This window comes from Sarcophilus harrisii, chromosome 2, assembly GCF_902635505.1.
Source record: "Sarcophilus harrisii chromosome 2, mSarHar1.11, whole genome shotgun sequence".
NCBI lineage: Eukaryota > Metazoa > Chordata > Mammalia > Dasyuromorphia > Dasyuridae > Sarcophilus > Sarcophilus harrisii.
Window position 1 is genome coordinate 372,298,749 of NC_045427.1, and position 12,446 is coordinate 372,311,194.

At 48.5% G+C, this 12,446-nt stretch overlaps 1 protein-coding gene across 7 annotated transcripts in view; it reads left to right on the plus strand.

The window, feature by feature from the left end:
- CXXC5 (CXXC finger protein 5) overlaps positions 1 to 11,550 on the plus strand; it is a 51,132-nt gene extending 39,582 nt beyond the window's left edge. For 5 of the 7 annotated variants that reach the window (XM_031953378.1, XM_031953376.1, XM_031953377.1 and 2 more), the window contains 2 exons: positions 7,304 to 8,282; positions 10,537 to 11,550. In XM_031953378.1, coding sequence (XP_031809238.1) covers positions 7,467 to 8,282; positions 10,537 to 10,581 — 861 coding nt within the window. In that variant the 5' untranslated portion in view covers positions 7,304 to 7,466 and the 3' untranslated portion in view covers positions 10,582 to 11,550. The remainder of the gene's footprint in view (positions 1 to 7,303; positions 8,283 to 10,536) is intronic. The other 2 variants (XM_031953381.1, XM_031953380.1) reach the window with 2 other exon arrangements.
- Positions 11,551 to 12,446: the final 896 nt, after the last annotated feature.

Genomic DNA, 12,446 nt, shown 5'->3' on the forward strand with positions numbered 1-12,446 from the left:
TTGAATCATCTGTTCCTAGAGTGTCCATAGTTTAGGAAGCACCTTTGGCTTGGGCACAGCATAGAAGAATTGTGTATGTGTGTGTGTGTGTGTGTGTGGAGATATTTCAGCCCTGGGAGGACCTAGCCCTTTACTGTAGGCTGTAGGAAGTCTAGGTGCTCTAATAAGAAACCCTTCTGAGAAAAGAGCCTCTAGGGAGAACGTCTAATGACTGGGAGGGTCTTGGGCTGGTTGCATTGGAATGTTCTTTTAACACATTCCTTGGTTTCCATATAATATATATATCTGTCATTCTCTACAGCATCTCTTACTGTTGCTCTTTGGCCTCTAGTTGCTTATGTCTGTCTTGAGCTGTCTCTGTTTCTGTACCTGTCTTTCTTATCCATTCTTCTGTCTCTGTGTCATTTTGTATCTCTTTCCTTGTCTCCTTATCTGTCTTTATGTCTCTATGTCTCTGTCCTCCTATCTGTCTCTCTTGAGTTTCTTTATCCCTGTTTTTGTTTGTTTCTTTCTGTATCTCTATTCCCATGTCTCTATCTGTCCTCTGTGTCGCTGTCTATCCCCGTGTCTATCTGTTCTCTGTTTTTTGTGTCTGTCCATCCCCCCATCTCTTGTCTACTTCTGTGTCTGTTTGTCTCCATGTCTCTATTTTCTGTGTCTGTCTGTCTCCATGTCTCTATTTTCTGTATCTCTGTGTGACTGTCTATCCCCGCATCTCTGTCTATTCTCTGTGTCTCTGTGTCCTCATTTCTGTCTCAGTCTCTTTGTTTTCTGTGCCTCTGTCTCTGTGTCTCAGTCTCTTGGTGACTCTGTCTACCCCCCAGTGCAGTGTTCCACCCGCACTCCCCCCAACATACACATACACTCAGACAATCAAGACCTTTGTGAGATGACCGATGGGCTGGCCGGCCGGGCGCCGCTGGCTCCGCATTGCTGATGAAACGGAGCCCTTTGTTGTTCTCTCTTTAGTCGGCAGTATTTCTTTTTGGGGGCTGGATGTATTCCTGGCAGGGATGATGATGGATGCTCTCTCTCCCTTCCAGCAGCAGCATTTTGGATTCCTTGCCCAGGGCCAAAGCTTGCTTGCCTTCCTTCCCCTCACCCTTCCTACCCCCCCCCCAACCTCCCCAGGCTGTAACTCCTTTCCATTGGCACCTTGGTAGCACATGCTGCCTCAACCTCTCCTCAAAGACTTTCATGACCAGTGTGGGCCTTTGTGGTGCAGAAGGGTGCTGGACACTGAGGAGCAATCTGTCTTGTGCTGACTTTGACCAATCTACCGAATGGTGGATGAGGGCGCATGGGCTTTGGGAAGCCAGGAGAGAGTCTGGGGGACCTCCTTAAGTTTGCTGTGGATATTTCCTTCTGTTGCATGAGCAGATTTCTGGGACCACCAGTGAGTGAGACCATAAATGGCATAATCTTGTCAGAGGCATAAAGCGCATTGGAGAGGCTTGCGAAAAATCCTTTTTCTGAAGCTCACTCTTTAGTCTTCTGCCCTTTCTCTTCTAAGTGTCTGAGGTGGTTGTCTTAGAAACTACTTCTCAAGGAGATTGAGGTCTTCTCAGACTAGAACAGGACATTAGTCTTCCTGACCTCAGCTAACTCTCAGTTGTCAGGGTGGCCCTTCCCTCCTAGCTCTGCTCCAGGAGACTGGAAGGGTCTGAGGATTCATCAACCTTGAGATTCCCACCCCTGCCCCCTTCTCAGGCTAAGTTAAAACAGATGAAGCATGACCAGAGTTGGGTGGGAGGACAGTCTGGAGGGAGGGAGGGAACTGAAGGTCTTTCCAGAAGCAGGCAGGCCTCAAGGGAAAGAGTCAAAGAGTCTGAGCCACAGGAAGCTTGGGGGGCAGGCCACAGGTTGGGGGAAGAGCCTGGAGTGATTGGTGACTGTGCCTGCCAGATTCCCCTATCTCTGGATAGCAGGAGTTCTTCTAAGGACCCTCTGAACAGCCTGAAGGAGAAAGGCAGGGTTGGGCTGATAGGATGTGCCAATGGGGGACAGGGGAGGAGGGTGCTGAGGTGAGAAGCATGCTGGAGGTGGATGGGGGGAAGGGAATAGAGAGCTTTCATACAGAGATAGACTCTTTCCTCTCCTCCTTTGTGCTCATACACACACACACACACACACACACACACACACACACACACATTTCGGAGTGACCTAGTGCTGAAAGGACTGGGCTCAGAGTCAGGAAGATCTAAAATTCAAATCCAGCCTCAGATACTTAGTTATTTAATCCCTGCCTCTATTTTCTCAACTGTAAAATGGGGAGCATAAGAGAATTGTTAAAAGGATCAAATGAAGTAATATTTGTAAAGCACTTATTATAGTGCCTGCTACATAGTAGGTACTTCCTCCTTTTCTTCCTCTTTCCCTTCCTTTCTTCTTTCCTCCCTCCTCCATTTCCTTTATCCCTTCTTCCCTGCCTTTCTTCCTTTCACACCATCCCTCCTTTTCCCTGTTCTTCCTTCATTTCCTCCTTCCAAGATAAAGACTTCAAGCTTCACTGGAGCAAATTTGAAAGGGTTTATGGTTTGCCTGCTGCCTGTTACTACTAGCAGAGTGACATAGGACGTCCTAAGTAATTCCTCTCTCTGAGGCTCCATTTTCCCCAACTGAAATGAGAGGGATGCTCTCTCCAGTATCTTCCAGCTTTGGCAGTTTTGGGTTCTGTCTTAGGGATTCAGAATCTTGCCCCTGTATTGCTCTCTACCCACATTTGCATTAGGACATTTTGAGAAGAATCCATTTTTCTCCTAATCTTCTTGCTATAACCTGTTATTTGACAGAAGGGCTCTTTCCCTCTTGCAGGAGGGCAGTAGAATGGAGTTTCTTCAGTCCCAGCTTCCCAGACTGATAGGGCTTTGTTCCCAACTATCTTTTTTTGTTTTTGGACAACTTGTATCTCCTGAGCTCGGTCTCTCCCTGGGCTAGTCTGGATGTGTTAGGGAAGGACTCTGCTGCCTAGGTCAGGATGGGTAGCTATACAAGTAGGCCCTGGGGAAAGATTCCGAGGCTTGCCTCTCACAATTTCAGTTTTCTTTGCCTGAGGCGGGGCAAAGAAGAGTTTAGAAAAGAGTCTCAAGCAAACTGAGACATGGCTACTAAGAAAGACTGAGATGGAGAATTCGAGGGAGATACAAATGAATGGATGCAAACCCAATGAAACTGAAACTGGAGAAGGGTTGGGGAGTCTTAGCGTCCCACTCTGCCTCTTTTTCTTGTGTATTTCCTTTGGGAGTGTGGTGGAGAAGAGAATGGTGGTGTAAGAAGAAGCTGACTTCTATTTGACCTACTCTGGAAGAGCCTACACCCTGAGGAGAAAGAAGGAGGGAGCTGAGTTCCCCAGTAATTCAGCTATTGATTTCTGTCACTAACCAGGGCCGGCAGAAAGCACCAGCTCCATTGCTTCCTCCTGGGATAGATAGACCCCTTTTACCTCATTCTCTGGCTTCTTGGGGACCATTGGTGATTTAGGGAGGAGGGGAATCAAGATTTTTAAAACTGGAAGAAGCCTTAAGCTCTCTTACTAGAAAGGAAACTGAGGCCCAGAGACGAGATATCATTTGATCAAGATCACATAGCCAGAACTAGAACTTGGGTTTCAAGATTCTCCTGTCTATTACACTTCTCATTTCGTGTTGAGATTAAAATCCTCATTGGTTTTTTTTTGTGAGCTTCTGGAGGCTGTGGGATCTGGCTGCCCCAACTCAGAGGCCTCCTGGGGCTTGTGGTTCTGTCCTTGTCTCCAATGGGTACAAGAAGAGAGGGCAGTGGGGCTTTCTCAAGACATGATGAAAAATTGTCCTATCCCTTTATCTCTATTTATAGGGCAGCTCTTTCACAAGACTTTCTTCTGGCTCATAGCTAAATCCCTTTATTTCTATGATATTATTGGGGGTTGGGGGTAAATTTAGGTTAGACCTAAGGAAAGATTATGGGTTTCAAAGACTCTTGAACAAGTGGACTCAGGAACATTGTAAAGATAGATTCCTCTTAGGGAGATTGGGGTAGGGGACAGTAAGATGGGTTCTTAGAGGGAGAGAGTTGGACAAGATGATTCCAAGAGGTCATTGTTGTTGGGAAAGTCACTTTATTCCTCCTGCTCCTCTCTATTTTGGGTATTAAGGACTATCTCTCCTATTGCATTGAGCTTCTTTTCATCCCAACCCAATGAAAACCAAAGTGTAGCTCTGGGAGTGAAGCCAAGCTAAAAGGCTTAGGGAATATGAGGAGATTCTGGAAGGGGCAAAACCTTAGAACTAATGGTCCCGGCCTACTCTTTTAACAGTGAACTTTTTACCTGGGGAAAGATTGGACCCAAGTATTTTCAGAAATTTCTCTACTCCACTTATTTCATCTTCCTACTGGAAGCCCAGGTCCCCTAGCCCAGTGCTGTTTTTGTTGTTTCTAGCTGGAGATGGGGAAGTGACTATTATTCTAGGCTTTGAGTGGAAGTGTGAGGACTTCTAATTTGGTTCAAAGGGATTCTTTGAAAAAGATATCTGGGATTTCCCCCTTGTCTTGGTCCACTGTGATGTCGTTCCCATTTTCTATCCATTCTCATTCATCATCATGGGATGTTCATGTCCATGCTCTCCAGGGCATGTAACCCCCCACTCAAATACAGAGAGGAAGGATTGATAATTTGGCTGCAGTTTGGTATCATGGAATCGTAGATTTGGAGTTGGAGGAGCCCTTAAAAGATCTAATTCAACTAATCCATTTAATCCAACCTCCTCATTTTATAGATAAGGAAACTGACATTAAGGAGGTGAAGTAATTTGTCCTTGGTCATAAAAATGACAAAATTTCAGATTTGAATCCAAATCCTCTAACATCAAATCCAGCATTTCTCTACCTCCCCTCCTCGCCCCCCACTGTACCAGATTTAGATCTGGGGACATTTTGAAATATTTGGCACCTTCTGCCCCTATCCATAGGTCCCGGGGCTGAACAGGAGGGCCTCTAGAGCACACAGTACCTTCTGCCCGTATCCTTTTCTTGAAGCATTTCTTTCCTTGTAGCAGTACTTTCTGAGAGGATTGCAGCCCAAAAGCTGCCTGAGGGCCCAAGAGTAGGGTCTACAGAGATCTAAGGGTTCTCAGGAACAACTGTCACATGTTGAGATTCCACCATTTCCTTTTTGCTCAGGGACTATGTTGTGTTAACCTGAGTTGGGAAAATCTATCCATAGGGCAAATTTTAATGTTCCAGAGCCTCTGAGAGACAGGTTTCAGATTATCTATGCCCTGGCCCGGCCAGCACCCCTCCCATCTCTGCAGATAATGTAGAGTTGGCAGTGTGTCTTGTCAGCAAACACCCACCCTTGTCTGTGTCCTTGGGGTGGAGTGGGGGAGTGTCTAAGCACTTTGGGGGAGAGAAAGCTGTGTCCTGCTGCCATCACTCCCCATACTTGCGCCTCTGGTGTCCCTTCATGAACCAGGGCTCCTAATGTTATCCCCTGTTCTCAACTTATTTCCCACTCTGGTCATTATCCCCACCCCCAGACCTCTAATGCAAGAGTCACTCATTGGAGTTGGAGGGGGGGCGTTGTGATGGTGATGTGGGAAGACTAGGGAGGAGGGCGGCAAAGGGCTTCAGGGCCTGGCCGGCTGGCGAACAGGACAAAGAGTCAGTGTGTGCCCGGCTGGGGGGGGGATGGTGGAGGGTGGAGCTCCAGCCAGATGTGAGTCTCTCCCAATGAACAAACAACCCGCTCAGTGGGCGGCACTGTTCCACCCTGCCCAGGCCCTCTGGCTCTGACCCTCCCTTCTGGAGCCCCCACATGGGTGGGGAACCACGGACTGCCCCTCACCCCAAATGGAGAAGAGCAGTAGTCACAACAGATGCCAGAAATCCCCTGACTGATGATCAAGGCATGTTGATGGATCCTGAGAGCCCTTGGGGCCCCAGGGACCTTGTTCTTGGCTTTACCCTAAGTGAAAGCCACCCCCTCATGCTCCCAGATGCAGTGGTGGTCACAAGATACTTGAGACAGATTCTTTTACAAGGCGGAACACTGGCTAACATGGGAATAAGACTGTTCTTTTCCCCAGCCAACATTAGGGGAAATGTAAAGAAAATCTTACCTAGTATGGTGTGAACCTGGGTTGGTCTCTGGAACTTAGTTTCCTCATCTGTAAAATGGAAGGGTTGATTTCAAGGTTTATGGGAATGCTTGTAGCCCTAGATCTGTGATACTTTGTGATCTTTGTCCTTTTGACATGTTCTCGGATGGATCAGGCATGATAAATGAGGCCTGCCTCTCCATGGACTTCCCAATCTCCCCAGGGCCTGATTCAATATTTCTGAAACAAGGGCTTCCCCAGGACCCCAGTGGTTGGTAGAATTTGAATCAGGAAACTTGGAATCGAGTCATTAACTGGCCATATTATTACCTTAGAAAATATTAGCACTCGGAGGGGCCTCAAAGACCATCTAATCAAATTCTTTTTAATTTGATGGGTAAAGAAGCAGCCCAAAGATGGGGAGATGACTTCTGGGTTACATGGTTAGGAAGAGGAAAATATAGGGCTATTTCTAGCTTCAGAGAGACCTTGATAATTAGAATTTTGATGATTCTTCAGCCTAAACAAAACAAAACAAAAAAATATGGCTTAAACACTTTCCAAGTAGCTTTAAAAGGAAAGTATAGGGATGGGAGTCAGAGGGGTTTGGTTTATTTTCCTGGGGCCTGGTTGGGGATTAGAGATTAGGAAATTAAGTTGGGCCTAACACCCTGTTCCCTGTACCTGCTGCCTAGGTGAGGGGCCTCTGTCAACACCATGATCCCCTTGGAGAGGATGAAGTGCTGGAGGATATTTTATGAACTGAACCCCCTCCCCCAATGTTTATACACATGTGTGTAGATTTTTCCTGCTGATTCTCATGCATAAGGTGTTGTATGATCAATTATCCCTTCCCCCTAAAAAAGGGAATCCCTCCACAAAACCTTTTAGAGTCAGAAACTAGAGGAGAGACCTAATCCTCCCATTTATAGGCAAAGGCTCTTAAGGAACACAGATAACTTGCCAAGGTCACATAGGTCATTGGATCATAGATAGAGAGTTGTCAAGTCCAACCCCTCATTTTACAGTTGAGGAAACAGAGGTTCATAGATTTGCCCAGGATCACCCAGCCAACAAGAATCCAAAGTGGAAGATGTGAAGAAGCAGAACTGATGTTTGGCCCCAGACCGGTGGTCTCTCCTTTACCCAGTCACTCTCTTGGGGACGGGGGTGTTGTTAGAACCGGGGTGGCTATGCCCTAACTGTGCTCTCTCTTGTCCTTGCAGAGTAGCAGGCTTCCAGACCATGCATCTGCCTTGAGGCCATCTCCGAATTCTCTCGGTGCGGCGCGGTCCCTGGCCATCAGGGGCAGGAGCCGTCCCTGGGCTCGGGTCGGTCGGGAAGCTCCCCTGACGGGGCCCAGTTGCTGCCCCGGCCCTGGCCCCAACCATGTCTAGTCTTGTTGGCAGCCCCCAGCCCGATAGCGGCGGCAGTAGTAAGTCAGGCACAGTAGAGAAAGGCAGCTCCGATGAGCCCCTTCCCCCTGCCAACCCAGAGCGGCGGAACAAGAGTGGAATCATCAGCGAGCCCCTCAACAAGAGTCTCCGGAAGTCCCGGCCTCTGTCCCACTACTCCTCTTTCAGCAGCAGCAGCTCGGCGGGCGAGCTGGTGGACAAGGCGGCCGCGGCCTCCGGGCTGGCTAATGGGCACGACCCGCCCATGGACAAAACCAACTCTACCTCAAAGCACAAAAGCAGTGCTGTGGCCAGTCTGCTGAGCAAGGCGGAGCGGGCCGCCGAGCTCTCCGCCGAAGGACAGCTGACGCTGCAGCAGTTTGCTCAGTCCACGGAGATGCTGAAACGGGTGGTTCAGGAACACCTTCCCCTGATGAGCGAGGCCGGGGCTGGGCTCCCAGACATGGAGGCTGTATCGGGCACCGAGGCCCTGAATGGTCCTTCCGACTTCCCTTACCTCGGCGCCTTCCCCATCAACCCGGGCCTCTTTATCATGACGCCCGCGGGCGTGTTTCTGGCCGAGAGCGCCTTGCACATGGCGGGCCTAGCAGAATACCCTATGCAGAGCGAGCTGGCTTCGGCCATCAGCTCCGGCAAGAAGAAACGGAAACGTTGCGGCATGTGCCCGCCCTGCCGACGGCGGATAAACTGCGAGCAGTGTAGCAGTTGTCGGAACCGAAAAACTGGCCACCAGATTTGCAAATTCAGAAAATGTGAGGAGCTCAAAAAGAAGCCTTCTGCTGCTCTGGAGGTAACCTGTTAGAAGAGGGTCCCCGCTGTAGCTTCCCAAGCTCTCTTCCCAAGTCTCCTCTGTCTGTTCCCTGATCCTGACATCCCTCCCCCCCCCCCCCCCCAGTCCCTCCCCACAAGTCCAAGGGCGAAGCCTGCTTAGGTTCTGGGCTTCTGCTCTGGCTGGTGGGGTGGGCTCTGCCTGTCCATTGGGCTTCCTCCCTCTGAGCCAGCCTCCTGCCCCTTCTCGGCCCCCATAGATCATGAGATTTTACACATAGACAACGCCACCCTCCCCCACCTAGGCACTAACCAAGGACCTGGTTCTGTGGCCCTGTCCTTGGTTGATGAGGCCCCCCAGCTTTTAGGATGGTCAGCCAAGCCCACCGCAGTGACAGCCCGAGCTTGTGGAGAATACTGCCCCAAACTAGGCAGCCTGCTGGGTCGTACTTAGCTGTCCTTTACTCCTGGGGAAACAAGATGGGGGGTATTCTCCAAGAGGGATAGGCTGCACTCCGATAACTTTCTTTCATAGTAGGGTTGTCTGGGAGCCATGTCATCCCAGGGAGGGGACACCATCTAGCCCAAACTTCAGGGGTCGTACATAATGCCCCCTTCCCCCCACCCCTCTCCCTTGCGCTGTTCCCCTCCCGAGGGGAGAGCCTTGTTGCTGGCCCACTGGTGTGGTATGTCTCTAACACAAAAGCATCTTTTCAGACAGGCCCATCCCTCCCCCCCCCCCCCACCCCCACCCCAACTTGATTTGATTGCAAATTGTAGGAATGGTTGGAAAACAATGATTGTGTCCCTGGCACCAAAGGCCTGGCCTCCCCCTTCAGCCCTTTCCCCCACCTCCCGTTTCCCTCCCTCTCATCCTCACCCAGAGAATTAGCTGTTTGTTACACAAACACAGACTGAATAAACAGATAAATACAATAAATGGATACATATACATTTATAAAATCTGTACACATGTAGCCAAGCACATAGACACATTGACTCAACAGGGAAAAGAATACAAAATATCCAGCTATAAAAGCGTAGGCACAAAGTTACGCCCAGATTCAGTTTGCTGTTCATCCACAGACCTCATCCTGAGACTTCAGTTTGAAGACCCTCAGCGTCAGGTCCCCTTCCTGTCCTCCTCAGTGACCTCGGCAGTCACTGTGAAGAAAGGGCTTGGGCAGTGATGTAGAGTAAGGCAAAAGGGCTGAGATACGGCAGCTTCAGTTGGGCCACCCAACAGTCCTTGGGGATTAGGAGCATAGGATTCCCACAAGATCAGCATCCACCCCCTTGTCCCCAGGATAGATCTGACTTGGACTCCCGAGTCTGAGCCACTGATGCTGCTGCTGGCTCCTGGGATGGGGGATACAGGGTATTGATGTGTAGGTATGAAAGGGTCTGCGAAGTGAGAACCGCTTTCTGCCTTCTCCTCATGCAGATCCAGCTTAACCCCATCACTGCTCTAGTCTAGAGTTAGAGAATTCTGGAAGGCTCAGGTTCCTGGTTCCTGAGCTAGCCGACAGAGAGCAGGGAGGGCTAATTCATGATGGGGAGGGTGGACAGGCTCAGACTCAGCCTTCACTTCCCTTGGTGTGGTGGGTATGGCCGAGGGCTGAGGTCGGATTCCAATGGAAGAGAGGTCTGTTTCCCTTCCCTCAAAGGAGCACAATTCCCAGCCCAAGGAGAGTGGGGGGATAGGACACACGTTTTAGAGGGGGAAGTCTTCCTTACTGTAGTAAAATGCTGAGTTATAAATTTTCCCCTCCAATGAAACAACAGTCAGCAAGCATTTTAAAGCCCTTCCTGCATGCCAGGTGTTGTGTGAAGCATTGGGGATGACAAGAAAGGCAAAACCAAAATTGTCATCCTACCAAGAAGAGAGAAACCTGGCTCCCCAAGTGTCTGGGGATAGGACTGGTTGGGGAAGGGGATGGCCATTGGTTCTGGAAGGGTCCCTCTAATACAGCTTCCTAAGTAATAACTGCCCTCAAGTAGTTATCATTTGGTGGCTTGGAGAAGAGATCTTTTTCCAAAGCTTAGTTCCCAGAGAAGTTCTTCTGTTCTCTAGGATGCTTCAGTAAAAGAGGCGATACATGTTTGGGATGGCAGTGGCAACTTGGAGAGGAAGGATTGAAGGGATGTGCTGAAATCTAGGATAGGGGAGAAGTAAGGGCTTTTGGGAGGACAACAACCCCCAGTCTGTGACTTAACTCCACTTGTTTGTCTCTCCTGTCTCCACCCCATCCTTCCTTCTCTTCCTTTCTCTCCAGAAGGTGATGCTTCCAACGGGAGCCGCCTTCCGATGGTTTCAGTGACGAGTGGAGCCCCGGAGCTGCCATCTCGTGCAATGTCCTTGCTTGTGTTGTCTCAAGTAGGGGATTCGGGCGAAGACGAATGGATGCACCTATGTCTTTTAGAACCAAAAATATTCTCTCGCAGATTTCATTCCTGTTTTTATATATATATTTTTTGTTGTTGTTTTAACATCTCCACGTTCTAGTATAAAAAAAATCAAAAAACAAAAACATTTAACTGCTTTGCAGAAGAAGAAAAAAAAAGAAAAATGAATCTGTAAAGTATGGAGACTTAATAGCAGAGAATGGACAATCAGTTTCCTTCGTGTGTTGATGTTTCTGTTGTTTGTGTGGAAGATGCAGTTTCTGTGTAGAGAATGTAAATTTTCAGTAACCTTTTGAAATCTAGTTACTAATAAGCACTACTGTAATTTAGCACAGTTGTTTAACTCCACCTCATTTAAACTTTGTTTGATTCTTTCCCATCATAAAATAGTGCATAGTTTTCCTAGAGTACGCCACTTCATGTTTATAATGAGAATATGTTTATAGCGATATAGAGCCCCCACCCTGGAATCATCCACAACTGCAACTTAACCAGCCAGGAGCAAAGCGTCAGAGGTGGGCGCTCCCTAAGCAGACCATGTCTTACCCCAGTGGTCCTTCAAAAGAAAATTAAAACATGGTGACAATGATGACATTAAAAAGTTCTGTTATATAGTTTATATGGATCCAGGGCTCCAACATACAGAGGTGCCCCTAATCCCTGTTTTACTTAGGAAAAAATCATTTTTATAATCTTGCTGAAGTTAAAGACAGAACTATCCCCAGGGCAATGGGGGTACCCTGGGGCTGAGGATCTCCCCCCCTCCCCATATCACCATCCCCAAGCCCTGGTCTCTTACTGCTGATGGACATGCTGTTTGTATTGTTTTAGCGAACCAGGCTGTTTTGTGAATAAAATGAATGCATGTTTTGTGTCTCAATTCACATCTTGGTTCTTGATCTTCAGTTTTGTGGGGAGGCTTGGGTATGACCCTATTCTCCTTCTTCCCTCTCTACTGTCCCCAAGTGGATATGTCATCACCCTCCCTCCCTGGGGGGGGGCCTGGAAATCTTGGATCCAACAAGAAGTTGAGGCACTCCATCTTCAGCACACGACCCAGGACACAGAAAGCTGTTCTTTGGGAAGAAAGAACAGGTGGTGTCTACAAGAAGACAGAGGAAACACAATTTGTTTGAAATGGTCTTTTCATCTAGTGGGGGGAGAAGGCACCAGTCCCTTCCATCACCATCTTCCCATGATCTTCCCCCCCCATTCCCCCAAGTCCCTGGACCTCAGATAACCCACAGCTGGATGGATCTGTGAGTCTTCTGATGGTGGGTAGGGTGGGTGGGAAGGATGTGCTACAGATCCCATGCTGGCCCAAAGCTGACAGTAATCATGGGTTTATCCCAGCTGGGGATTTGGGCCTTTTTTGTTTCTGACCTTCACCCTGTTTTGTGTTATTCAAAGCAGTCTCATGGTCCCATGGTGGGGAGTCAAAGGAATGGGGGACATAACAGTGCATTCCTAATCTGCCCCACACGTTTATTTTCTCACTATTCCTAAACATATAGTACACTCTTTCTGGCACACTAGACTTAAAATTTTTAATCCTGCTTTTCTGACTTGGGATCTATCTCCTTATGTCTAATGATCCTTTCCTCCATACCCCCACACTTTCCTCTCCATCTTTTGGGGGGAATGTGTGTGAAGCAATTGGGATTAACTGACTTGACCAGGGTCAGAGTTTGAAGTCAGATTTGAATTTACTGACTCCAGGGTCAATGCTGTATCTACTGGGCCACCTAGCTGTCTCTTCCCCTTACACATGATTTGGCTC